At 45.5% G+C, this 27,981-nt stretch overlaps 1 protein-coding gene across 1 annotated transcript in view; it reads right to left on the bottom strand.

Moving 5' to 3' along the window:
• The window catches only part of Osbp (oxysterol binding protein), a 60,178-nt gene that overhangs the window by 22,859 nt on the left and 9,338 nt on the right, over positions 1 to 27,981 (bottom strand). The window contains exons 3-5 of the mRNA XM_075686807.1: positions 23,239 to 23,504; positions 18,051 to 18,692; positions 5,648 to 5,893 (exon numbers count right to left, since the gene is read on the bottom strand). Of these exons, the coding sequence (XP_075542922.1) occupies positions 5,648 to 5,893; positions 18,051 to 18,692; positions 23,239 to 23,504 (1,154 nt within the window). The remainder of the gene's footprint in view (positions 1 to 5,647; positions 5,894 to 18,050; positions 18,693 to 23,238; positions 23,505 to 27,981) is intronic.

The raw sequence follows: 27,981 nt of genomic DNA, 5'->3' as shown, positions 1-27,981 counted from the left end.
AAGGACTGACATTAAGGTCCGCGCTCGCTTCGCAACAGCTTGTCATCTATTTTTACTTTTCATTGCTTGCTGACGCATGGCTGGTGAGTAACCGAGCCTCAGACGTGTGAGAATACAGCTAAACCTTGATAAAACGATGTTGATTGCATTGAAATATAACCTTTTATGCACATAAATACAGTCGCCGATGGATCTTTCTCATATGGAAGGGGCCGCAACGTTTTACGAATTATCAGGCAATTGGAAAAAGCTAATTTCAATGACAAAGAAATCATTTTGGAGTTGGTGACGAAAGAGTTTCATGCCGTGCTGAATAGTATCTTTACATCTGCAGTGCAAAACAAAGCCAGCGACGATTTTGCATCCACTACGACCCCACGCAGGTCATGTGGGCTTTGTGTGCACTATGCCATGCTGTCAACCATGCACCGCCACAGCCATGCTAGAGAAGGAGACGCATGCCAACCTCAGTATTCTTCTGCAGTGGCAGTGAAATTTTGTTATATTGAAATCATGTATACAGTGTAGCCCACTTATAACCATCCGACATATAACGATATATCGGTTATAACGATGAATCAACTTAAGAGCATCAGTTTATGCATTAGGGCTATATATATAAAAAAAAGCATATACAGTCCAAACTTGCGATAACGAAATCCCGCGACAATGAAATATTTTCGCATCCCGGCAAATGCCCATAGGTTTCAATGCATTTCGTACCTGTTGACAACGAAATGTCGCTGTGCGACAATCTTGCATTAATGAAATTTGCCGGAATATAACTTCGCATATTACCTACTCGCACAAGGCAAGCAGGCTCCAAAACTAGTTCAAATGCGATTGCTTTGCCCTAAAATTGCATAAAATACCACCGCATTACACTTGTGTGGGCGCCGACATTTTTGTTTACAAAAACAACCAAGCGCTGGAAGCAATCACATGCGCTGGAAACACATCATGGCCGCCATCTTGTTTAGTGATTGCCCGTATAAAGTGGCATGCATGTTGCTACCGGCATGCGATGACAGTTCTTGCACACCTAGTGTGGTGCGTCATGTGCACTTCGGTGAAAAAAATGCAGCAAAAACAAGGAAATCCACACCCATTGACGTGGAATTGTTTATGGTGCTTGAGATGACGGTTGCAGCATGGAGTGTGATGCATCAGGCAGTGATTGAGCGATCATTCGGGAATACGCATCCCTTGCTTCAAGAACGCTGGTTTTGGTGCCACCCGACATGCATTGCGTGCGGATGCGGCACTGGGCGTAGAGATGCGCAAAGGGGCCGTAATATCGATCGACTGCCTTCGGGTATGCGAGATACCATCAGTTTCGCACTCAGCACCAGATGTGTAGACATCTTCAGGGGACAGCATGCACTGGAGAAATGCTGCTGCATGCTTGGAATACTGTTACTCTGCGTCCGGTGCTGAGTTCCGCAAAATCTCATAGAAGCGTTTGTATCTCCAAAAGCAGATGACCGAGGATACTGCTCCAGGGCAGTGCCAACACTGCTGATTGACACATGCAGCACACTTTGAACTGTCAGAAATGCGGTTCTATATCTTCAAGCAAGCTTGCCAAAGCAGGCTAACGTAATTTTGGCAGTAAAGTTCCATTCTGCGACGAATTACCTGTCTGTGCTTTTATTTTGCACCAAAATTCTTGGAAAGCGAATTTTTTCCCATTGATTGTCAATTTCGTTATTGCAAGGTTCAACTGTATAGTAATATTTTATTCACACCATGTGAGATAAACCAATCAAAATTTTGCCTTCTGGATGCCATTTTCCCAGCAGAATAACCATGACATTTATGTTGCTAAGTTCCCTTTCAACGAATGATGCTGGGATGGGGCAAAAAGTCTGCCTATGCGATTTCGTATATGCCACCCGAACCATGCAGCACGACCCGCCCGCGTGCCAATTGCGAAATCCACAGAGAGCATCACGAGTTGACACAGTACACTTCAAGATGACGCCAGCCATTTTGCATCCGCATTGCCCGCGATCACACTCAACTACGCTATGAAACTATGCTCCATGCATAGAGAGAGAGAAAGAAAAGAAAAAAAATTATGCAGATACCACACACTGTGGGAATCGATGTAAGCGAAGCTTTCTATGCTGATTGTTTTTATTGACAATAATTAGCGGTTATGTTGATGACGAAAGCTTAATTTCCTCAAGGTTTAGTCTAACACGAAAGTGGTGAGTTGATGTTAAACATTACCTTTCATGCACCACTGCTCTTTGTCTGCGTAGTACACAGAACACACAGGGAGAGATGTTTGCTTGAGGCCTTGTTCTGCGTTATTTCATAACTTCCGAGAGGGTTGAGCATTGTCATAGCCTCAACATGGCACATCGCATTGTGGCAGAAGTATTAAACTTGAATTGAATTATGGGGCTGTACATGCCAAAACCACAACTGGATTATGAGACACACAGTAGTGGTGCACTCCGCATTAACTTTGACACCACGATGTTCTTTAAAAGGTCCAAAACTCTAAGTACCGTGCATTTCCTATTTCGCCCCCATCGAAATGCAGCTGCCATGGTCGGGATAAAATCCGCAAGCTCTAGCAATGTCATAGCACAAAGCTACCAAGGTGGGCACAGATGTGGTGATTTGACAGTGGACCGTTTCCGTGGTGTCGCCTAGATCCTTCAGTGCACTTTAATGTGGCTCTGTTTCTGCACGCCCTGCGTAATTTATGCACTCAACATATTTGCATGGTGTTTATTTTTCAGAAATAGCAGGAACGTGTTGTATTGTACCTTGAACTTGGGCATATCCACTTTCCCGCAACAGCTCTTGTATTGTAGTAGGGTTTCCTTGCCTTCTCAAGTCACCTTCCCCTTCCTCCCCCCCCCCTCCCCCGGTATGGGAACTGCCACTTCTCCCCCCTCTTCTCTACAGTTCTATCTACGTCCTCTCTGGACTCGCACGTTAGTAGAAAGGGAAGTACTGCAGCTTCTGCAATGCTTTTGAGGAGAGTCACGGATAATTACAGCTGCCAAGAAGCTGGGAAGCTCCAGAGGGCATTGTGCACATTCGACGCAGTTGGGCCCAAACGAGTTTGCCACATTGCCTTTCCCCTCTGACTCGCTCCTGTCATGTAAACACGCGCTCTGAAACTAGAAGCTAGAAGCGCATACGAGGCGCCCATTTTTCGAATGCCTAAGGCGATATGGTAACGTGGATTTAGGGTCGTACTTGATTCAACCGCACATGCAAATTTTGGATCGGTTTTACTGAAAAGAAGGTGCACATTAGATTCAAGTAAATATGGTAATGATCTTAAAAATCCTTCTGTGCCTTCGTGCTGCTGAAAAAAGTTCACTAGCGTGTTAAAGCAGGCATCTGCGGCCTCACAGGTCATCGGTGCACACTCCATGCTAGCTAAAGCACAAAGGAATGCACTAAGCACGTGGCAAAGCAACGCAACCTAGAGGACAGTCTAGGTGACCTTGACCAAAGTGGGCGAGGAGAGAAACAAGACAAAGCGTCACGGAGTAGGAAGGTAGGTAGAGGCTCGCTGGGTTGACATCCTGTGGCAGTTGCTACAGGTTTCACTTGCGATACGGATGTACCAGGTTCATCTCATGATAACATTGTCCCGTGATAACAAATCCAGAACTTCGAGCTTTTTAACGATACTAGGATGACGCCTTTCGGTGGCAGGAAAAAGACAAGAGGCAACTATGCAAAGTTTGGTGTTATTGTGCTATATTGAGCTCCTTTCTGGCCATCTGCACTGACAAAATAATTTTATTTTGGACACGTGTTGCGCATTTTCAGCTAAATCATCTTGATACACCGCAGATTAGGAATTGCAGATGCAGAAACAAGTGGTTTGCTAAAATCGTTCTTTTTCATGACTTTCGTGACGTCATCATCACTTTCCTCCTTAAATTCATACTGCAATGTAAAAGTCTGTCCAAGTGTATGTTGTGGTAGGATTTGCTTTCGCTGTTAGTGGAATCCTAAACTGCCATTCGCAGAGAGCCCTAGCCTACAAGACAACAACCGCGGCGGTGCAGCATCTCCAGTGCAGCATCCCATGCCCGGCGCCCCTCAGTGAAAAGAGTGACGTCCACACTTTCTTGTGGAACGCATATCGAACTGGGAGGTGTTTCGCGTTCTTTAGGCCCAGTGGTAACTTGCTGTTGCCGATAATGGATGACCAATTTGCACAAGCCATTCATATGCACAGCAAGCACCTGCTCAGGTTTCTTCCATAGCGTTTACTGCTCTTCAGATTCAATCTCACGTTTTACAGCATCTGAAACAACAAATATTTCCGACAGCGCAAAGTAGTGATCATGTCTCCATTAGGAAAAGCACATTTGCAGGGGCACAGCGCCATACTAAATATATGGAATGTGTTGTTGAATGGGAGTTCAACGTATGCATAGTACATTGCTATACTTTAACATGGACTTTTCAAGGGAATTTTACAACTGTTTGATGTCGCGAAGTTTGATATATTCATGATTCATTGTATTGAAGTTCCTTATATCCAGATTTATCTGTACATTCATGTTTCTGACAATAATCTACAGTTTCTATTCTGCACTTGTACCTTTGCCGTCGCTTGTTTGTCGTGCTATTATTCGTCAGTATGGAGTGCCAGCCCGCCCCGCGTTCAGTGCTTCTAAGTATCAAGTCTCACGTCTTGCGCTGCTTCCAGCAAACAAGCTATATTGGTAGCCTTAAAGAATACCGTACTTATTCGAATCTAGGCGGAGAGTCTTTTTCAAATAATCATATACCAAACTCTAGGGTCGGTTTAGATCCGAGGATTTTAATAAAGGCACCAATTTGTAATAAGATATATATGGTGCATAGCTAGTGCCATCTAGAAAAGGGAGTATCGCAGCCACTATTGACCGCGCCAGTAGCCAACTGAAGTACACGAGTGACCTCGCCATTTTGACCTGTGTCGTATCGGCGTGCTGTGTGGCATAATCAGAAAGGCACTAAACAGACGATGTTGCTATAGTGCCGCTTTCAAACGAAAATTTGTGCTAGCCGCAGAGGCATCGTTGAACGTTCAAGCCAGGCAGGACATTAGCATTGATGAGAAAAGCGTCCGTCGTTGGGTGGGGCAACGGAAGACTCTTTTTGCCTGTGCTGCAACGAGGAGATGACAGCAATAAGGAAGATAAGCACGCGATAATGGAGAGGAGCTGTTCACCGTGACTGCACCGAGTTTTTATGCGTATGAGCCATGCCACACTGTCTGCACATGCGTGGGCACACGGATGTGAGCTTGCACGCGTCCGCAATCGCACGAGGCTAGCAGTGATGACAATGTAGAGTGAACTCGGCATGTTCATATTAAATAAATGCTATTTTCATTATGTTAACGCTGTCCTGACTTTTTTGCTCGGCTTACATTCGAGCTAAGTTTTTTATATTTTTGGGGGCTTTGGACATTTGGCAGTGGGCCTAGAATCGGAGCCGTCCTAGGTTCGACTATATACGGTAGCTGCCAGCTGGGTGTGTTGGTAAACATTCATAATGGAAAAGCACTGCTAAAATGGAGACTTAGGAAGAACACAGGACAAAGCACTACTAGCAACTGGAAATTTTTCCATTTGCTAGTAGCACTTTGGGAGAAGAGAAGCCAACTCACTTGCTCGGAGATGGCCCGCCAGCCAAGGTCGTCACGGCGATCACACTCGTAGGTCTCCCCAAGGAGTGGATTGAAAGGCTTGCCAGTACGATTGGATGTGGTCGCATACGACGACACCGCAAAGGCTGCTATGTACACCAGCTGCAAGGAAGGATCATCGCACTGTGCAGCTCGATCCAGCAGGTCTGCATACTCATAGTCCTCTGTCAGCCGCTGTAGCGTTGACAGTGGCTCATTGAAGTTCACCTGCACACACAGCACGACTCAAGTCTCTTACCAATGCCATTCCATGGCTTTAGCAGTATCAAACAAAAGGGTGTCAAGAGGTATTTCTGTGTTGTGGTGAAATTTCTATGGTATGAATTACATGTCATATGTTTATGACACAAAATTTACAGAAGAAAAGTGAAATCCAAATACTAGAGCAGCCTGCATAAACACATGTCTGAAATTGACTAGTGGAAGGCCCCACAGAGTCCCTAACCGATATTTTTAACACAGGGTGGGCCATAAAGATGCCCAAATAATTTAAATATCCAAAAGTGTGAACTTAAGAAAAAAAACATTATTTTTCCACATGTGGTAAGCGCTGCCAGGCACAATAGCCACAGTCTTAATGAAAGAATAAACTAACATGATTGTAATGTCAGGCACACTCACAATAGCTGGCTGCCAGCCTGTAGTGGCCAGTGTAGCTGCCAGGCTTTGTTAAAGGAATGCACCCTTCTTAACACAGTGATTGCCTAACGAAACCATTAAGCCAAAAATAAAGTGCACTCGGGAGACCTCTGTGTTAGCACTCTTTCAAGTGCTTTATCAGAGAAGTTATGATGCCTTAGACACAGGCATATACTTCGAAATAAGTGTCATACCTAGGCTTTTGCCACTTTTCCCGATAAACTACACAGCTAGACAGATATAAGCAGCAAAAAAAAAAGAACTCTGCAACAATTTTGTAAGTTACCTATAACGCACTAATTAACTTTCTGATTATACACTTCAGGGCGCACATTGCAACTGTGAAATTGATGCCAACAAAAAGTGAAGTCGTCTGCTTAGCCGAAATTTGAAGACTAGTGCCCCTTTCGAGATTTTCAACATTAAAATGTGCTACGAAATACGTCGGTGTTCCGGTTAACAGCTTCCCAATAGCGTCCATCGAACCATATAGGATGACCTTAACTGGAATGCCAAAGCATTTTTCAGCAGATAATGGGGGCAAATATCTCTAGAGTGATGCCCATCTTAGGATTTCTGCTAACTGGACAGGACTTTTAATACTCCCTGGCTTCAATTTCACAATTACAACGCCTGCCATAAAATGAAATTAATATGTTAATTAGCATATTTATTGCAATCAGCAAAGCTACAGTGGAAAATTTTTATGCAATAAGCGTTCTTAGCCTACTCTGCCTAATTTGGTGTGCTGCTGCTGTTTGCTATCTAGCACCTGAAACAGTCTCTCAAGTGAAACAAAAAATGCAGAAACTCCACTGGAGTTCTCTAAGTATGCATAAGCATGCCCCCAAATTTCAAGTTGGCCCACCCTCAAATTTAAGTTTGCCAACCACTAAATTTGAGTTGGCCCACCCCCAAATTTGAGTTGGCCCACTCACAAATTTATCTCTGCCCCACCCCATATTTAACTTGGCCCAAGCCCAGACTTCAAGTTGACCCAACCCCAAATTTCAAGTTGACCCACTCCCAAACTTCAGTTGGCCCACTCCCAAACTTCAGTTTGCCCACCTCTATTGTAAGCTTTCCCATGCATTTTTTAAGGAGAGTGTTTGCAACTGATCCATTGTCCCTGATAGCCTTTCTTGCACTAACCAGTACAGAAAGAAGTGGCCCCTAAGTATACTCAAATAGGCTTATTTATTTATTTATTTATTTATTTATTTATTTATTTATTTATTTATTTATTTATTTATTTATTTATTCATTCATTTATTTATTTATACATACTGCAGCCCTTTTATGGAGCTATTGAAGGAGTGGGTTAGACAAAAAGAAGTCATACAAAAAAATAAGTAAACAATAACATTAAAAATTCACAAGAAATAAGACAGATGACAAATGAAACTCAAAATAACAGCAACAATGAGAGTCAGTACAAAAATGAGAATGAGTCAATACACTGTAACAACAAGAAAATGCATAAAATCAGGTGTGGTTAACTTTTAACAGGAAATTGTTTAATGGCAGTGACCTAATTGTTATGGGAATTAAGTTCCAGAATTCAATAGTACTTGGGAAAAAGCTGTATTTAAATTTGTTAGATCGAGCAAAGTAAGGCTTAATATTAAGGCTATGGTGACTCCTACCTGACCGAGGAATGTCTGAAGGAATATATATGGGATGTGAGACACGATAAGAAAAATTGACGATGCCATGCAGAAACTTCAATGACTCAATGTGACAGCGTATGGGTAAAGGAGTTAGGTTCAAAGAAGATAAGGCTTGAGAGGGTGAAAAATAGTGATCATAGCGACAATATATGAACGTAATAGATTTTTGTTGTATGCTCTCAATGGAGTTAATGTCGCACTGCTTATGAGGGTTCCAGACAGGAGAAGCATAATCTAGGATTGGGCGAATTAAAGTTTAGTTTCTGTAAATATATGCATCTGCGTTTAACTAGCCGATATTTAATACTTACTATTTGTATATGATTTGTACTAGAAAAAAATTATATTCACCCACTAAAAGTTTTTGTGAAAGCAGATGTCATATGCAACACTGATTGCAAATCTCTGACAGTTCAAGTCGCATTGCGTGAATTCAATTGGGAGTATTTTGCCTAACAAACCTCCTCTGTTATGTCTCTTGAGCATACTAAAGTACTTTAACAAGCAAGCCGTAATAAATGTTCAGGCCAGTTTACCACAGGCCTACCACTTCTGGTAAGTGGCTGCCAGTGAAGTCTGTGCATCACTTTTGCTTGATTGCCAAATGCAACAATGATGGCCTCTAAAGAGCTGAAAAGTTGGCACAGTTGTAGCTAGCATGTTCACTGTCTCGACGCTTCTACCCATTCACCAAGCTTAAATGCCAGACGTATTTCAGAAGTTCCTAGAAATGTGTTGCACAGCACCCCACAATGTTGATATACTACCAGCCACAAGCAGATCAGAGGTCAACGTGCTTCCAGCTTGTAATCTGAAGGTGCAGTTGCGAGTAGAGGAACAATTTTGAATCAAGTGATGCAATTAAGATGCCAAAGAGTTACAAATGCATGTTCACTGACACTGGTACTGAGTGGGCTTGGCAGCACACCGATCTCTTTCTGGTCTCGCATATGCTGCTGGTAAAGGCTCAGGTGCTCCTTCTCTGGGAAACACAGATGCTCACAGTTCCACCCACTGCTACTTGAGAAACATTGGGACGCTCTGATGATCAATGCCTATTGCTCCACCAATGCTGCGCAGAGCCCTCATCCTACCTGCCGTACTTGCTTTTCCTGTAGCCCACTCTGACACGTCACCCAGTCAATCATGACGTCATCATGCATGGACAAAAGGCTAGACACCAGCCACATGCACTACAGTGGGCTCTGGGGTACAGTGACCATGAATGGCAGTTACCCGCATCGCCTGTTATATTAACACGTAAAAAATCCCTACTTGCCTTATGCGCAGCATACTCGTTACATGGCACTGATTGTGCTGCTGAGCCCCGGCTGTCATGCTATTATGATATGTGACTGTGCATTTATAATCATTAAACTTCGAGGGCAATATTGAAAAGAACTCCGGTCCTCCTATCCATTCTACATATCAGAAACCATTGTCGAAAATTCTAACTGCCTTTCAAGAGCTGCCAATCGGTCAATCAGCAATTTTCGATCGGTAAATCAAAGCCAAAACATCAGAGCACTGGATGCCATTAGCAGAGGTGGAACAGCCATTTGACCTTTCGGCACAAGTCTTGGTACAGGGAGAAATCTTATTTGGCACAGCGACAAGCACTTTCAGCATAGTGTCCAATAGTATACATTTATATGCCACATATGGTCTCAGCATTAACTAAAATCGTGACCATTGAGTAGTCGACATATTTAGCAGAGCCGACTTTATGTGCATGAATGAGGCATTCAGGCTAAAAATGACATGCTAGTTTCATTATCTTTTCATAGAATGGCTTAACCTCCACATAAATATTACGTAATAAAGTTGCTCCTACGATTTAGACTTTCTACAGGCATTGCGCATTAGGTGTGCTTCAAACAAGCGACAACAAAAAAGTTTGCGGAACTAGAGCATGTCCACAAGACCATGCCCTACGATGCGCACGGCTAAACTGAAGCTACAGGGAAGACATCCACAGGCTTTTCCTAATGTGCACAATTTCTCCTGCCTAACCATGCTGTGGAGCATGTGAAAGGTGATTAACTACAACCATAGAAACTGCTTTTCCAATTCTGCAGGTTTGCAAAGAAGGTCCCCAGACATAAGCAAATTATACAATTAAACCTCGATATAACAAACTTCAATATAACGAAATTCTCGATATAATGAAGTATTTAACTTTTTATAACCTCTTGTCCATAGAACGCCATGCATTTAAAACCTCAATATAACGAAGTGCGTTTGTATGCGATTTCAATGTGACAAAATTAAGACGATAAATGGAAACTTCCGCTGACGCAGATGGCCAAATGACTGAGTGACAAACAGCTGCTTGCAAATGCATCTCTCAAATGGCCTGTGGCTCGACAAGAGTGACTGCCAAAACAGAGCTGCATCAAGTTTCGTATAAAGTCTAAGGGAAATAAGATCCTATCCCCGCAAACTTTGTGCTTTAGATGCGAGTAAAGGTGTGCGAGGGTGACAAGAAATATGGCGACTTCACGAGTGCCGCCTTTCCACACGAGCAGAGGGAAATACGGGAAATGGAGCGAGCTCGCGGGAACGCGATCAAGTGCGCATGAGGGGTGCGGGGGGGAGGGCAAATTAGTGTGCTCACGATTTCTGCCACGCGTCTCGGCCGTGGCTGTGCATGGCTGTAAGTGTGGCTGAGCATATACGCAACCGCACCTCCTGCTGCTTTAAAGGTAATCTGCTGCGTATGGAAAGAGTGGCAATGCTGAGACAGTGTAGAATCATGTAAGCTGTCTTCCCACGCATTTAGCGTTGCAGGTTCTGTAATCTCGAGTTTCGGTGACTTGTTGGAGCGAGAAGCAGATGAAGCATTTGCTCCCCTCTGCCGGTGCTTTTCATTATAGTGTCATCCCAGTGCAGGCAATGCTATCAGCCATGGGGGCAGAGTGCACACGAAAGCGTGACTGGCTTCACTTAATTCGTACCATTGATGTAAAGATTTAGTCGATGTGGCATGAAACCTTATCATTTGTCGCAGACTCCCAAATTCATCAAAAGGAATGGTTTTCTCATTCAAACGTGCTTTTTTCGATTGCCCAATAATTCGGAAAATTCTTCGGCCCCTTTTTGTGCAAGTAAAATCAACTGGTGATTGTACTTATTTGCATAAAAGGTCAAATTTCAATGTAACGAAATTTCGATATAACAAAGCAAATTGCAGATTTTACCTACTTCGTTATATCGCGATTTAACTGTATATCAGCAGTTGAGTAGATGTATTACAAAATTTTTAGAGTCACACCACCAACAACTGTGGTAAAAAATGTGTGGCCGGATATTATCCACGGCTCCTTTTTGATCCGACATCCTCCTGAAGTGATCTCCGAGCCACACTAGTAGAGGAACACTATGCTGCAGCAAAACCAGCACAAACGAGATTGGAGGACGCTTAAGCTTCGCCTTCAAGAGTGGAACGCGAAAGCATTCCCGTCGATCCACCAAGGGGTGTAACACAATGCGCTACAGCGCAGCGATCACTTACGAGGCGCCCCACATCAGACTTTGCACCCCACCAATCATGCAGTGAGCTCCAAGCAATGCAGCGTTCAGCGTGGCAACAAAACGTGCGCCTGAGCAAGTGTAACGAACAAAAGAACTCGGTGTCTCGGAGGGGGAAACGATCTACGCGAGCCAAACGTCGTGATCGGCACAGAGAGCCGAGCCGCGACGCGCCAAGCACCGGTCCCCGCACAGCCCCAATGCACTCAAACGAGACGAAGGCGAGAAGCGGGCAAATGGCACGCCACCTGTCGGAGCAGCGCCGTACATTGCAAGGAGGGGGTCTTCTGCGTCTGCCGCAAGATGGCTCTACTGTGTGGCAAGCGCAGAAGAAATCTAGTGAAAACGTACTTCGCTATGCGTTTAACTGCGACTTCTGTAATTTACATGCTCATAATTACCGATATACACAGCAGTATAACTTTCTACGGCACGTTTCTAAGGCAACACCGCATTCACTAGAGGCGCTTTTGTCCCACTTTGAACCATTGAACTCATGGCTGAGTGGTAGCGTCTCCGTCTCACACTCCAGAGACCCTAGTTCGATTCCCAGCCAGCCCACCTTGCAAGTTGTTTTTATTTATGAATTGCCTTCCGGGATTTTTCGCTCATGGCTAACGCCGACGACACCGACACCACCGGCTTTTCTGCAACACGAGCTCCTTAACGCTGTTGCGTTAAAACAGCTGCAGTACACTGCGGTACATTGGAACATTCACAGGAGAGATTGCAAAAAAACAACTGCGAATTGAGAATTCACAGCATCAGCTACATCTGTGGCTGTGGCTGCTCCAGTGAGTTTCACGATGATGAGTCCTTTCGGTTTATGATTCAATTTTCCTACCGAGGCAGCATCAACAGAAGGCGGCTCTTATTCTTATGCTTCATTTCATGCTAACGTGGCACAATTTCGTGCTAGAAATGCTGTCTTGAGCAAGATGACACAAAGGACCGCTCTTGGTGCATTTAGGCACAATTGATGCAGCTGTGTTTGCCACTGCATTATGAAAAGACTACCTAAAATTGAATCATACCGTTTGACCCTTATTTCATTCCAAAGCGAAATAGAAAGCATTCACGCAACACCGTCACATAATTTCAAGTTAATCTCTACCCTTAAGGCAGAATAAATAATACCAAAGATCGCACCTCCCAATCAAATATAGTGTTTCTTGTCCTAAAGGATAGCACTACTGAATTATGGATAGAAACTGAAAAGTTAACTATCGATACCTCTCATGAAAACGTATATGTATTGATCGACCCAAGAGAAACTAATAGAGCACACCATAGAGGCCAGTCAAACGATGTAGGTCGGTCGAACAATTATAGTTCCTGCTTCATATTTCAAAGATAAAGAGCACATTCTATCATGCACAAGGAAGCTAAAAGCAACAGGCCACAGGGCAAGTGAAGATTATTTGAAAAATGTTTTACTGAATTAGTGAAATCACAAAAAACGTTCAAACTCTGTCACAGTAAGCTACTCATTGATAAAGCCACATAACTGTATGATCACAGTGCCCAGAAAGTCATTTCAGTTTCCCCATAGCCATCACCTTGTTGCCCTGAACACCCCTATTTTGACTACACCCCTATTTTGACTACACCCCTATTTTCGTTATTTACACAATCATCAGAAACTTCATACATAAGCACGACCAACTGTGTGTCTTGCCGAATCTACTGAATGTAAACTTGGCCTTTTTGCAGAGACATGGTCGAACTCCTCCATCTCTGACATGAGTTCGCATCCCGTTTTCCAGAGTTTAACATCTTTTATCGGGACCACAACACCATGGCGTGGCGACGCCGTGCTCATAGCTGCTAGCAAAGAATTACAATGATCTGTTATTGATATTCCATCAACGCTTAAGTTACTATTCGTATGATGCGACACACTTCAACCCCTCGCGCTTGCCAGCATGTGCTACTGCACTCCTGAAGCTGACCTGTCCTTCGCTGCATAATTTCACGATGTTCTAAACACAATTTCTAACACCGACCCTAAGGTTTCAGTCATCCTTTATTTTTGAGGGATTTCAATCCTACTAGCATATTGTGTCCTGACCCATCATTATTACTTTCTAACTTTAATAAATAAAGTGATTTCATTGATACCTGTTTGACATTTTGGCTGTCATAACATGATTCGACACTAAGAAGAGTGACCAAACAATTGTCAAGCATCCTCAAGCTCCTGCTTGCATCTCACCCCAAGCATTTATTGATGCAAAAGCGTCGAATGGCCCAAAAATGCCAGCGTCTGTCGCCTAAACAGCAGATAAATTCCCATTGGATGCGACGGTTTGTCATGAGCGTGCCTTGACAGAGTAGGGCGGGCAGAAGAGAACATTGCTACCACGGTGGTGTGCCAGGTGTCGCGTGAAGGGAGAAGGCATAGCTGCGATGCCACGTCACCCTTGCTCTCACAAGCCGGTGCACAGTCCACATCTCTCTCTTTTACCCCCAATGGGCTTAGCTGCTGCATGTGCCTTCCGGCCTTGGTGGCCACTGCTGCTTGCTCAGTCTCTCGTCGCGCAGAATGTTGGTGGCATGCGGCGTTAGCACCACAGCCTGCCGCTGCTTGCTGGCTTGGGCAGAATGTAGCCTTAGCGTACATTACTCACACAGCAAAACGTGAAGGACAGCTCGGCGGCGTTCAACTGGGCAATAAAGGAGTACTGGCACGATCTTCTATCTTGTTTCTTTTGCTATAATAAGTAGCTAATGACCCAGTAATCACGGCACGAAACCTCATTTACTTCAGAGCACAACAGGTAATTATTTGGAGTCCTGTCTACAGTGACATGCCCAAGTTTCGATTTCGAAGAGCAACCAGATCGGATAATAGGTTTGTAAACACCGCGGGGTACGTGATCACAGAAAAGTGTGACGTGCATGCCAGCACGCTCATCGGTATGAGCTTTGTGTTGCTAGTTGGCCTGCTACACCTGCACATGCTTTGCAATGTCCTAGCCATCATCATCGTCCTCGTTCTCGTTCTGTAGCGCTGACGATTTCCTGCAGGCAGGAACGTCACCGTATTAGACGTGGCCACTACAAAGCAGCAAATGGGAAAGTGCAGCCAGTGGCAGCTATCAATATGCGTACACACTGCTACAAGTGGTACGAAACTGTCATCTGGGACGCTTTGGGAATGAAGCATATTCCGGAGCAGGAAACAAGGCAGGGTAAATAGTTGACGTAGTGCCAGGCTTGGGATTGGGAGTCTTGGTGGAAAATCATTGGACTGTGCTAAGCTCGGCAAGTTTTGTTTATATCAGGCACGCTCGATATGAAACAAGCAAAGCTGGCTGCTCTTCGACGGGGTCCATAAGTGTCCAGTGGCGTGAACTCGGTCCACTTTTGCTGCTTATTGTTGCCGATAGTAGCAAGTAAAGCAAGCTGGAGATTGATGTGGGAAATAGCATAGGTCTACTAGCATGCTGGCCGCCGGGCCTGACTGCCCTTGTGATTCGTCCGCAGCTCATAATAAAGCACCTACAATTGTCAACACAATAAACGTCTGGACATTTATGTTGCTAATAAGTGACAATACAATTAGCTTTCCCAACGCCATCGGTAGCAATGAGAAAACATGCTAGCCAGGCGAGCTGCTTCGCATAGACGATTGCTGCGGCGGTTGCGCTGACCCTTTGAGAGTCGAAATCGTACCAACAATTTAGTATTTCACGCAACATCATACAGTTAAACCTGGATGTAACGAACCTTTATGTAACAAATTCTTGAATTTAACAGAATTCTTTCTTTCACCGACCCCCATAGAAGCCCATGTATTTCTGACCTCCATGTAACGAAGGTACTGTGGCAATTGACTTTGTTGTAACGAATTTTCGACGCTCATTATTTACTGTACTTACTTGCATAATGAATGCACTTGCACAATGAACGAAGCCCCCACTTTTCCAATCAAATGTGTGTTTTTTTCCTCTTCTCGCATAATTATCGCACCCTGAACTTGCTGCCGTGAAGTAGGAGATACACGGTACGATTCGGCGTCTGATATGGCGCTCACCGGGTGCGATTGTGTCCCACGCCGTGTCAGATACTGAATCGTAGCGCGTCTTCTACTTTTATTGCAGTTGAAATAATATGGATGCTCCAGACACATTTCTGCCGTCATTGTCATCGCCACCACTGCATGGTGTAGGTGTGAGTGAAAGCGCACGAAGGAAGCCGACGATCTTGGTTCAATATCGCGTGCCGTCTTTCATTGCGCTGAAGGCCCTGGGGGGAGGGTAGAGAGGGATGGTGGCGTTGCACTTTGGCAGCAACTAACTGCGTGTTGCACAACCGCGCCGATGATCGCAGGTCTATCTCCCGTCTACATGGGAGGAAAGTGGGAAGGAAACACACTGTCTTCCATCCTGCGTATGGGGTCAGGGGAGGGAAGGGAGAGGGGGGTGGCGAGGCGTTTTACTCCGGCAGCAACTGCGCATTCCATTGCCGTGACATGCCCTATCTTCAAAGCAATCTGCGTCGGGGGCTGAGTTGGTGGCCGCACATACCTTTGTACATGTTGCGTTCTGGCCGCTCAGTTTCCGTTGAAGCGAATGTTTGGAAGTTTATAGTGCCGATAAAACTACTATCTTTACTTCGTGTAGTTGTCTACATTTGTGATTGCAATCAATGGTTAGCATTTCAGGCAAAACTGACCATTTCAGAGGTGGCCGCGGTAAAAACAAACACCCAAATTTTACCCCTCATAATGAACGCACCCCCCAACCTTGTGCATATTTTTCTGGAAAGAAAGTGCATTCATTATTGGAGTAAATACGGTATTATCGTGAGCAGCAGCTCTACCAAAAAATTGGGTAAATAATGTGCAACTTTGTAATTGATAAATAAGAGAAGTGGCCGATTGTGAGGAACGCATCTGATCGCAGCGAGCCAGAGCAATCGATCTCGTGTCCCACAATGATGATGATGATGTAAGCCGCTAGCTCCCCTAGCGTCGCTCGGTGACAAGTGAATCAGTCTGCATTTTTCACTTATGCATCATGACACCAGGTGTCACTACCGTGCCTGCCTATTTTAGTTTCATATTTTTATTTTTTGGGCTTACGCGTGTTGGCAACTTGGCAATGCACAGTGGAAGGTGCAGAATGTGGGAGCAGACGCAACACGAGTGTCCACTTCAGCAGTGTATCGCATATTGAGAGAAAAAGGCCATGATATCGCTCTTAAATGGATACCAGGTCATTCCGGTATCATAGGAAATGATGACGCAGATAAGGCAGCCTGGACGTCAAACCATGAAGACCCCTGGGTACCCATTCCTCTTTCAAGGACAGACGCTGCAAGATAGCTTTGCATTCTAGCACGCACACTATCGTTAGCTGAGTGGAACACTGTACATACAAAGTGCACCAGACTGCACAGACTCAACCCTTCGCTGCGACTCAGACCTCCGACCAAACTGCACTGATGCGAAGCATCTCTTCTGTGTCGGTTGTGGTTGGGAGTTGCCTTCACGAAAGCTTATTCAGCACTCACTGGAATGGTTGACGGTCCTGCATGCGATGCCTGCGGCTGCGAGGAGAACACTGACCACCTAATGTGCCACTGTCCTCAGTTTGAAGCACCAAGACAATCTATAACCAACGTAATCAGAAAACCAGATGATCGTCTTCCGAGTGAACAGAGCGTACAAGAACACCGTCCACACTGATAATCGGCTCAGAAGGCACTAAAGGCTCTTTTGTGCTTTCTGAGAATATCGGCCTTGTGCGAGCATCTTTGACTTTGTAGTGCTGTTTGTTCAAGTCTCCTTAATCCCACCTCTTTGTTTCTCTCCCTTCTTTCCATTCCCTTTCACTCTTTCCTCAGTGCAGGGAAGCCAACTGGACTCTTGACTGCTTAACACCCCTGCCTTCCTTTTATCTCTCTCTTTCTCTACACAACTTAATCAAACCTTATATTTTAATCATAGCAGTACTTGAACAATCCCATTCCATATTGTTTATAACAACATTAAGGTGGCTTAATAGCAAAAAGAAATAGCAATTCCGGCACACAAATGCTGCAGATGCATCAAGTGCTTGGGAGAGCTATCGTGCTGCTGAAAAGCTGGCAATGAGTGCGGCAATGTGAGCATCTGCAAAACAGTGACCAATCTTGTCCAACACTTCCAGCATGTAGCTTCTGCCAAGAACATCTTTGATAGTGTTAGCAGTAAATTAAGGTTAAGTGTTCTTTACATCTGCATTTACATAAGATGGGTTGCTTGAATGCTAAATTTATGACCAGGCAACAACAGTATTTTATGTGCACACACTTGCCTCATTCGTTATGAGATTTCAAGCGAGCAAATGGCTAAAAATGAACTGTGGTAATGCATGTTATAACTCAATCATAAGGTTAATCACTAGATCACCTAGCTACAGCCATGAACGCTGAGCGCAGATATCATCCCCCCATTCTTTATGCTCTCACGCGGCATGCACATACTAAGCACGATGACTATCAATGCGAATTCCTTCAAACGGCAGAGCACTCACAGGCATTGGGATCTTGGTGAGCTCCTTGCCGATGCAGTTCTTCATGATAGACCAGAGCGAGAGGCTGCACGATGGCTTTTCTGGAATGCGCATGCGACGTTTCCGGACACTGCCACCACTGCCTCCCTCAGCAGATGGCATCAGAGCCATGCTGTTGCCCTCGGAATATGGTGGATCAACCACTGGCGGCGGGTCGCTGCCACCACCAGACGACGGTGACGACACAGCTGGCAGCAGCGGCGGAGACGACAGGGGCTCCAACTCAGAGTCAGAGTCAGAGTTTCGCGAGTCCGAGAGCCCGCTCAGTCCGCTGGCGGAGCGACGATGCTTGGCGCGTGACGTAGAGTCTGTCGACGGCATCGAGACAAGAAAGTGGTGCTCGAGGCCCGTAGCGCCGGCGGGAGAGTGCTCGGGTGCGTCGAAGAACTCTTCGTCATCCGAGTGGGCTCCTCCTCCACCACCACCAGCGCCGCCTGAGGAAGGCCCGCTGGCCTCCTGCGCTGCACGCTCTAGCGACGAATGCTGCTTGGCGAGCTGCTCAACCATCTCCTGGAGGCGGAGGCACTGCTCGTGCTCATGCTGCAGCATGCGCACCCACTTGCGGCCCTGACTTTGAGCCAGCTGGACGTACTCGTTGCATGCCTGCACACACAAACGCATGAAAATACAGCAGCTACACATAGTAGCACTTGCTCCACCATTGGGTTTGGAGGAAGTAACCAGTACACTGGGCCTCACTAATATCTTAGCCAATGACACGGTAAAATAACAAAGGTAATGGAACAACGTAGAGCGCAGACAAAGAAAGACAGACACAACAAAGTGCCTGCCCATCATCTCTTGTGTTTGTTTCATCCTCACTCAACTTATTGCATCATGAATACCACCTACTAGCCTGAAGTAAATAGATGCCCTTTTTTACAACACCACTGCAATAGCACCTTGCTAAGGCACTGCTTTTCCTTGTATGTTATGCTCCCACATGTGCAATATGCACGAATAGCCTTCAAAATGGGCGCACTCTTCCAGACACCTTCCACAGATGGCCTGCAAGATTGCGGTTTCTTTCCCTCCTCTGCGAACTCAAAGTATTCATAGTGACCATCGACATTAAAAATTAATTAAGGGGGACCACGGTATCTGGAGGTTGCTCAATATATTTATTAGTAAGCAAATTCAACCTAAATACACAGATATATGTATTTTCTTGTGCTGAATCAGAACGGAAAGTTGGGCCAGTTGGTTAGGATTCATGGTAAGGTTTGTAACAGTGCACCGAAGACAAGGGCAACACTAACACATATATAGGTGCCATTTGATAGCCATGACATGCACAAGATACAGAGATGCGTCAAGGCAACTGTTTACAAACTGAAGCATAATAAAAATTGACATAGGTAACGCAGTTCCTAGTCATGAAGTGTGATAGATGGAACAGCGGTACTTCCATCAAATATCGACATCCCCCCATAAGTGTTGTGTCATTGGTTGTGTGCGCTGTAAAACTCTGAAAAATGTTGAAATACCCTTCTGAAAAGCAAACAAATGCGCGGGATAGCGAAAAATACAGGTAGGGCCATAGAGCAAACATAAAATTGCAACTACATTGTAGCTCCCCTGATATCTCATTGGTCTCGCTCTTTTGGCGGTGCCATGTTTTGGTTTCAATTTTAAGTCAACCCCCCCCCCCCCCCCACTTCAGATTTTCAAATTTTAAAGAATGGGTCGACTTATAATCGTGTAAATACGGCATATGGCTTTATTCCCGTGAGCATTTTCAAGGCTAGTAACAGCATACTGAACTTTACAGAGCTTGTATCTTCACTTACTGCGACGTTCATGCAGTGTGGCGGGCCCTTGATTGCGCTCGTCTGCAGGCAGAGCGATTCGACGCTGACCTCGGTGTCTGCTATGGACTTGATGCCGCAGCATATGACGTGACCGGCGTTGAACGTAGCTGCACCTTCACTTACGTACCCTTGTGTCTTTTTAGTGAGAGAAAGTATGGTTTGCAGCGAAACTAGGGGGCCTGGACGTGCTTTGGTGCTCGAGATGCACACGCTTGCAAGATCGCCTTATCACCGTCTCGGCAGCCATTTCTACCTACCGTCGCACCGCCTATAATCGCTGGAATGACCGAATACAAAGCGCGCCGCGTTATCCCTCAGACTACGCAAGTGAAGCGCTTCTGACAGATGGCAACTCCGTAAGTCCTTGCCCCCATAGTTGTATGAAATTCTATGCTTGCCCCCAATATCGACATCGTTATAGTGACGGCCCCGTCGCTACAGTGTTGTTGTTAAAGTGACGGGCCCCGTCACTGTAGTGCTGATGTTAAAGTACCGGGCCCCGTCACTGTAGTCACTACCATTACGTTAAACAAACAAACGCAGAATGGCGGTATGCTATCCAAAAGGCATACTCATCAAACTGAATGGCGAGAGCACGCCATGTGCAGGGTTGCCGGAAGAGGCAAAAGAGGATGTTATGACCACAATGCTGATGAGACCTATAATTCAGGCAGATCGGCATTTGCAGTTAAATCTTTGAAATGTAGGGCTCCGACCAAGACAAGGCCTCAGAGATTGCCCGTCTAGCATGTAATCTCTGAGGCCATACTTGATGCTTTGCCCCTCTGAGGCCATACTTTATGTCTCATCAGGGTTGCCAGAAAAGATAATAGCGGCAGAGTCGGAGTACGCTACGGCCATGGATGGAGTCCGGATAATCGAATGTAGAGCTGGCGGCTGTCCAAAACATTGGTCGTCTTTACACATTAAGTCTATGGGGCCTTTGGCAGCGTCACAAAGCTGTCCGAATTACCAAGCATGTCTGGATTATTGGTGCCTAATTTATCAGTCGGCGACTGTATTGAATTACCTGCAGTGGATATAACGGATGTCTACTGTATCGCAAAGAAAACACCTACCCAGACATTTGAAAAATATGCTTGACGTAAAATATTGTGAAAAAAAGTAAACCTGGGAATAACATAAAACTATTCCACTTTCTTTCTATTCCAAATCGGACATTAGCCCTGCATCATATGTCAGAATGGTTCAAGTCCAGCGCATATGGGCAGGTGCCACAACCATATAGGCAGAGCCCAAAACATTTTGACCTGTCACGAAGGGCTCATGGCCAATTTAGAATAAAAACAGATTGGAATAGCTTTACGCTATACCAGCCCTGCTACGCAGACGTGCAACACCTACGGGAAACACACAGTCGTTTACCTTCCAACTCATTCTTCTGAACATCTCACAAAATTACTAAAACTTCCAGTAAAAGTCAAATGCGAGCTTTTCAAGGCGAATGTGACACATTTTAATTACTGACACGTGTCCGTGCTTATATCATCAGCTAGCAATTTTTCTGGATTACGGTCAGTGGCTAACAAATGTGAAATATTATCGCCTGATGCAAGCCCCACCTGCGTGTGTTAGAATGTTCTCTATTGTTGTAGCCAATTTGTCTAAGCTGTTGCTGAACCTTGTGCAATCAGATTTCATCCACAACACGAACTGTGTTGTACATTCTGGAAGGCACCAGCGATTACACTGGAAGCTTTGGCGAGTCACGTACAGTCGAACCCGTTTACATCGAATTATTCTATATATTGAACAATTTGTGGACACGGTATAGTGACATTGAGTATATATAGCAAAAATTACGCTTACATCAAACAAAAATAGCAGCGACTCCCGATATATATCGAATGTCAAGCAGCGAAAAAGTGCCCCCAGAAGTTGGTTTTCCCTTGTGGCAGCGGGGAAACACGGCAGCGCGGCTCCATTCAACCGCTCTCTCTATTGTGACCATGCTGCCTCAGACGAGCCGTCGACCCCCCCCCTGCAAAATATGATCCTGGCCCGCTCGCAGCGCTTGCTCAGACGGCCAATCAGAGGCTCTTGTGCCCTCGTGCATGATGGCGAAAGTGCGAGTTGTCTCGCTGATTTTCTGGTTCATTGTGTGTGCACCTTGTGGGCCTTCTCCCACAGTGTTGCCATGATGAAGCGGCAGAATTCTCCCTTCGCCGTGAAGCTCGAAATCATAAATCGGGTCGAACGCAGTGAGAAGTCAGATGACCCCGCAGCGAGCAAGATTCCGAGGAGCACACTCAGCATGATCTTGAAGAATAAGGGGGAGATTTGGACTAAAGCGGCCAAACTCGTGACCCGGTGCTCGTGGTGCCGTATACGCACGGCCGTGTATGAGTGGTTCATCCGAAATTGCTTCAGCTGTGCCAGCTTCCGCATGCTCGGTGATGACTGTACATTCTGTTGAACGCGACAAAGCCGTTGCCGGTGTTGCCAAAGTTTGGAGCCAGCTGTCGAAATTTCCGCAAGCTGTTGATGAATCAACTGTGGACGAATTTGTGAGTGCAAATGATGGTGTCGCGACCACGGGAGAGCCCAAAAATGAAGACTACATTGCCGAAATTGTACCGAGCAAAAGTGAAAGTGGGCACAATGAGGAAAGCAACAACGGTCCTTTGCCCACATCCTCCGAAGTGACTGGTGTGCCTGCACTAGTCCGGTGCTTCTGCATGAATGCGGAAGGTTGCGGCCTCAGCTGCTCCGACTCCTTAGACAATGTGGAGAAGTGCGTGCGTCGCAGGCAGCGAAATTGCCCAAACAGAAGAAAATGCAGGACTATTTGATGCGAAACTAAGCTAGTTTCATCAATAAAGTGATTTTATAAATGGTATGTGCTTTTATGACGTCCGATTATTTAGCAGGCTTATATCGAATTATGCTCGATATCGTACTGATAGGCATTTTTTTGCGAGTTCGATATAGCCGGGTTCGACTGCATAACATAACCGACGGGCTTGACCTGCAGATCAGATTTCCATGATAACGCATGCTCGTCAGTGTCTTTCTACCCGAGCGTAACTTGCATTTGTGGGCACGCCCAATAAAGAGTTAGTTTTGCGACTCGCCATTATGCCATGGTCTAATTCTTCACCATCACAACTAGGTGACAAGATATTTTTCAATAATTTTGATGCACTATTTTGGTATTCATAATGACACACACAGTTCCCAAAGCAGATAATTTACAAAATGTCTCATAAGGGTGCACAAAACCTCAGTTGTAACCAGTATATTAGGGCTTTAGTAAAATTATAACCAATACAGTCAATTTCATTCCGGCTCGCATTAAATCAACAATGTTCACTTACATTCATCATTGCAGTGGAGGTGATACGGAAGAGCGTGGCACGCTCATTGACAGCGCGCACACGTGCGGCCAACTCCGGCCCTCCGCCCGCAGCCGCCGCGTCAAGCTGTTCCAGGTCGGACAGGGAGCGCTGCAGTGCAGCACCATGCTTCCCAATGAGCTCGCTGCACATGGACAGGTCCTCGAGCTTTACATGCAGAAGCCTCAGCACCGTCAGCAGCTCGCATTTATCCAGCTGTGAGGGCATGTCCAGCTCCTCGTCTTCCTCTGAAAAGCGACAGGCATTCTCAGCATCAACTGTTCAATCTGCTAAACGTGTGTTTGGTCACAAATCGCAAGAGTCCGTAGACCAAGCTGTCATACAGTAAGGCAAAAGGCATAGAAAAATATTCTTGTCAAATAGCACATGGCAACCGTGAAAAGAGACATCTATAGCTCACAAGGTTACTGTAAGACCATGGCTGACAAGTTAAAGGAGGGTATGTTTAGTGCTGATGACAAAGTAGGCCCATTTTCTGGTTCTTAGCACAGAAATGTGAGATGAAACAGATAGAAATCGAGACAAGACTTTGTCATACCAACAAAGCCAAATCCCAATCCTTGCAAAGCAGGCAGGTTTATCAATGAAAGCAAAGTAAATTTTGCCACGCATTAGGAACTGCCATGAAACGGTCTGTAACGTTACTCTGTCTAAAACAAACTGGAGATGTAAATACTACATGAATGTCCAGACCCCCCTCCTACAATTTTTATTTTCAGTTTTAATTCACCCTTATGAAACAAACAGCCTGGCACATCAACACTGGTGCCACAAGCCTAAGTGTAGCACTGGGTTTTGATGCTATTGCTGCAGCTCTAATGTAGAATGCACATCAGGCAAGAGAAAATTTATTCCTAACAGTGTTCAAGGGGGACACGATAAATATTGTAAATGCTGATCAGCTAAAAACCATAATAAAGGCAAAGCACTTCTGGTTGTCTGTTATTCAGCAGCAGTTGTCTGCAGCTTCCTCCATAGTGGTCAATGCTGGCGGCCTCAGCTTATCTTGTTTGCCTAAAGAGGCACTTCATCTTCATCTGTCTACTTTGACGGGAATGGTGAACTTGGAGAGGGGGCAGCTGGTGGAGCTGCAGGTAATTAACTATGACGTTCGCTAATTAAGCTTCTGTGTCTTGCTTACCTTGTCATGCATTTACATGATTGTGTGCCCAGCCAGAAATTGATTCCACTGCTTTACCACGCTCAACATTAGAAAGAACAACGAGGCTGGTGCACCACCACGACTGATGCAAGATGCATTTGTTTTATTTCGGATGATGCAGCTGCATTTCCCACCCAATCAGTTTGGCGGTTTACCATTTTCTTTGTACTAACTGCTCACATAATTGAAGATCACATGCGCGTTAAGTCAAAGTCTGTTTATCACATAGCTTATTATCGCTGAATATAGGAGAAGAAACACTGCACACTTTTCTGACTAACAAAACGCTCGCGAAAATTTTGCAGGCAAATTTTCTCAGAAATATGCAGGTTCTTCAGGAAATTTTGACAGGAACACATTGAAAACAAGTGGGAGAAAACAAGAGAGGTAGCATTTTCAGTGAATGTACAATGTTGTTGTAACCCAGGAGATCATGCAAGAGGCTCTTTGCAGGTGTATTAGGCACTTCCTGTCCCTGGCCCAACTTGTGTGTAAAATATGTTCAATACTGTCAAAATTTGAAGGTGTTAAGATAGCGTAAAGTGAAGTGCAGATGTATGCTACAAGTCCAGAAAGAGCATGAAAAGCTTCTTTGCTTGTATTGGGTGCAATCGTTTACCTTTAAACTCATTTGCAAGGTCTAGAATCTGTCTTCTATTTTCGGAGCCCGGCATGTGCTTTTGTCAGCCTACATGCATACCAGCGTGAGCGCTGGCTAAGGTTCAGCTGGAAACTGCCCGACTGCCCGTTCAGATAATCTGTTCACTGACACTGGTTGAACACAATACATGTTGAACACCAAGTGACAGAGATGACCACCTTTAGAGGTCAGTGTCCTCAAAGAAGACGCTGCCATGCTCTCAGCTCGCACTATCTTTTCAATGTAGCCATTGTTCAGTGTGAAGGGCTAGTAAGACAAGTGCCCTTTTCAGTTGCTTCCTATAATCTACGCTACACAATTTATCCTCTTTGTCCTGCAAAGATCTGTGTGTGCATGCATGTGTGTTTGTGTGCCTGTACATACACGCACATACAGTGGGAAAATCCTAGCCAACAAATCCTCTGCCACAAGTTATCTTGCTTCAGTCATGGGCATGGCGAAAGAAGTACTTTGGGAGGGAAATCTGCCCTGTGGTAACAGCATGCACGAGCGGCGCGATAGCATCACGATTTGGCGAGGAGAAAATGCAGCTTCTGTCGCAGCACAGCAGATGGCGTGGCAGGTGGGGTTTCCACAATTTACATGCTCTTCTGTGGGCACGACATACTTTGTAAATGTTCACTGATTTCAATCGATCATGTCAAAAAACGGAAGTGACGGACATTTTAGCAGCACTGATTTCATAGTACTGCTCAAATATGTGCTGCACTGCCCTTGAAACGAGCTACCAGCAATATCCCTGATCAGACGACATCTGCCAGCCACACGAATTCACTTGCTCGCATGAGGTGCACATGTGTATGCGCGTAGGTGACCTTGGGAGGCAAAGCTCGGATTAGTGAGGGTGCGATGTGCTCCAACAAGCAAGCTGTTGTGGGTTTTTTTTTCGGGAGTTTCCAGGCTCTCTGTCTCTCTTGTTCTCGTGAGCGTCCGTATTGTGCTGCCGCCGGCGGTTTCTCTGATGTGCGCATGCGCTTTCGATGTTACTGCAAAAGAGAGCAGTTTCCATCCAAGCCATTTGAGAATGCGGAGGAAATGTGCCGGGCTGAACTGCAGCAGTGGCTTTGCATCTAGCAAGGAAAAGGTACTAATTGCCTTGAAGGTTATTAGTGACTCAGTACGGTTGCAACTGTGGGCTAGTTCAATTCCAAGGAAAGGTTGAGAGCTAACATTTCATGACTATGTTTGCAAGCACTTCTCGGTGAGTGTCATAAGCAGTAGGGCATGTTGCGGTGAACCAGGGGGTAAAGGCCTTTTAGACAAGCAAGAACCGCCCGTTTTGTTGCCACACCATGGGCTGCCAATATTTCCGGACTGCCACATCTACTTGTCTTCAGTTTGCAAAATAAAGAAAGCCAACTGAATGCAACAAGAAATACATGAAGCATGCTAAGACGAAGATTTCGGTGGGCCATGATACGAGGATTCACACTGCTTGCAACTTGCTGCTGAGGATTCACACTGCCTGAGCAAGATGAGATGATGACTCAAGGCTTTGAACCTCTGCAGTGAGCGTGCCTTGCACATACCCATGAGCGGACTAGGACAACAGAGGGCGTGTCCTTCGACGTGGCTTTTTGGTCGCCAGAGCAAGCATCGTTTCACCTCCTAAAAAAATTCCTGTTCCTTGATCATGGGTCTTACAAGAGTTGCCTCTACTAATTTGATCAGTTCAATATCTGAAACCATCATTGCTTGGCTGCTCAAAAAATGCACTTCATCTAATCTTTCTGCCTCTAAGCAATTTCATGACCCACAAGACTACCTCATGATGCATAATGGGGGTATGCCACTGCCTGCACATGAAATACTCTTTCAAGTTTTCCCAGGGAGTCCACATTTCAAGGCACAATGACAATCCCTGAAAAGTTTACATTTTCCCCCCTTGTCCTATAGTTGTCTGAGCCTAATGAAGCTGAAACTACGGGATATGTAGTGAAACCAAATTTCCAGAAGCCAGAATTATTGCACAAACAGAATTAATACCAACAAATTAGGGAAGAGCTGCATATGCAGCAATGCACAATAAAGAAGCATCACCACTATATCCCCACATATGACGTCCATCAATGAAAGTCAATGCTTTCCAAGAGTCAGTTTGATGTTAGGGAGTTGGCCTTGCAGTTGTTGCGTGGCCCTGTTTACCGACTACAGCAAAGCGCCGGACAATTCCACATGCTGCTGTATCGGCCAATAACCGGAAACGAAAGACGCAGGTGGGTTCCGCGAAGAGGGGACGTGGGAAACACCCACGCGTGGAAAGAAATCGGATTAGTGGCTGTGCCGTAGAAGAGGCACCAGACCTGCACCCTCGCTCGGAACAAAAGGTAGCCGGTCCGACCTGAAGGGGAGCATTCAGGGAGACGGGTGTGAAGACAAAAGGTAGGGGGTGCTTAAGGTCACCGCCACCGCTAATGCCCATGTGCTTCCCACATGTCCCGCTGACCGTTTCGGTCACAGAAATTGGGCGACACAACACTGCCCAACCGGTTCAATTCGGTGTCAATGTTTGGCATCCGCGTGCGCCTTCTAAATGCCTGTGAAAACGGCAGTAGCTTTACCACCACTTAACCGGCTATGACTGATGGGTGCTTTTGCATGCGATCGCCATCAAGTTCCAATTATGGTGTTTTACTTTCAAGCCAACTGGCCCACAGCTGCATGGGGGCAGAGTTTTCTCAGTGCTGGCAGGGCAGCCCACTGTCCAGCACTGAGAAAACTTGCACTCAATAAGCCATAGTTTTATGGAAACATTCTCGCAGCTTGCGTGGCAGCCGCTTGCAGGAGAAAAGCAGAGGACATCAAGGGCCGATACTCAGAGCTTAACGTAGGGGAGAGGGAGATGACACACGTCTTTGAGCAATCCTATCCCCTGGCGTAT

The sequence above is a fragment of the Dermacentor variabilis genome, chromosome 3 (assembly GCF_050947875.1).
Source record: "Dermacentor variabilis isolate Ectoservices chromosome 3, ASM5094787v1, whole genome shotgun sequence".
Lineage (NCBI taxonomy): Eukaryota > Metazoa > Arthropoda > Arachnida > Ixodida > Ixodidae > Dermacentor > Dermacentor variabilis.
Note: the sequence above shows the minus strand (reverse complement) of the source record. Positions and strands in the feature narration are given on the sequence as shown.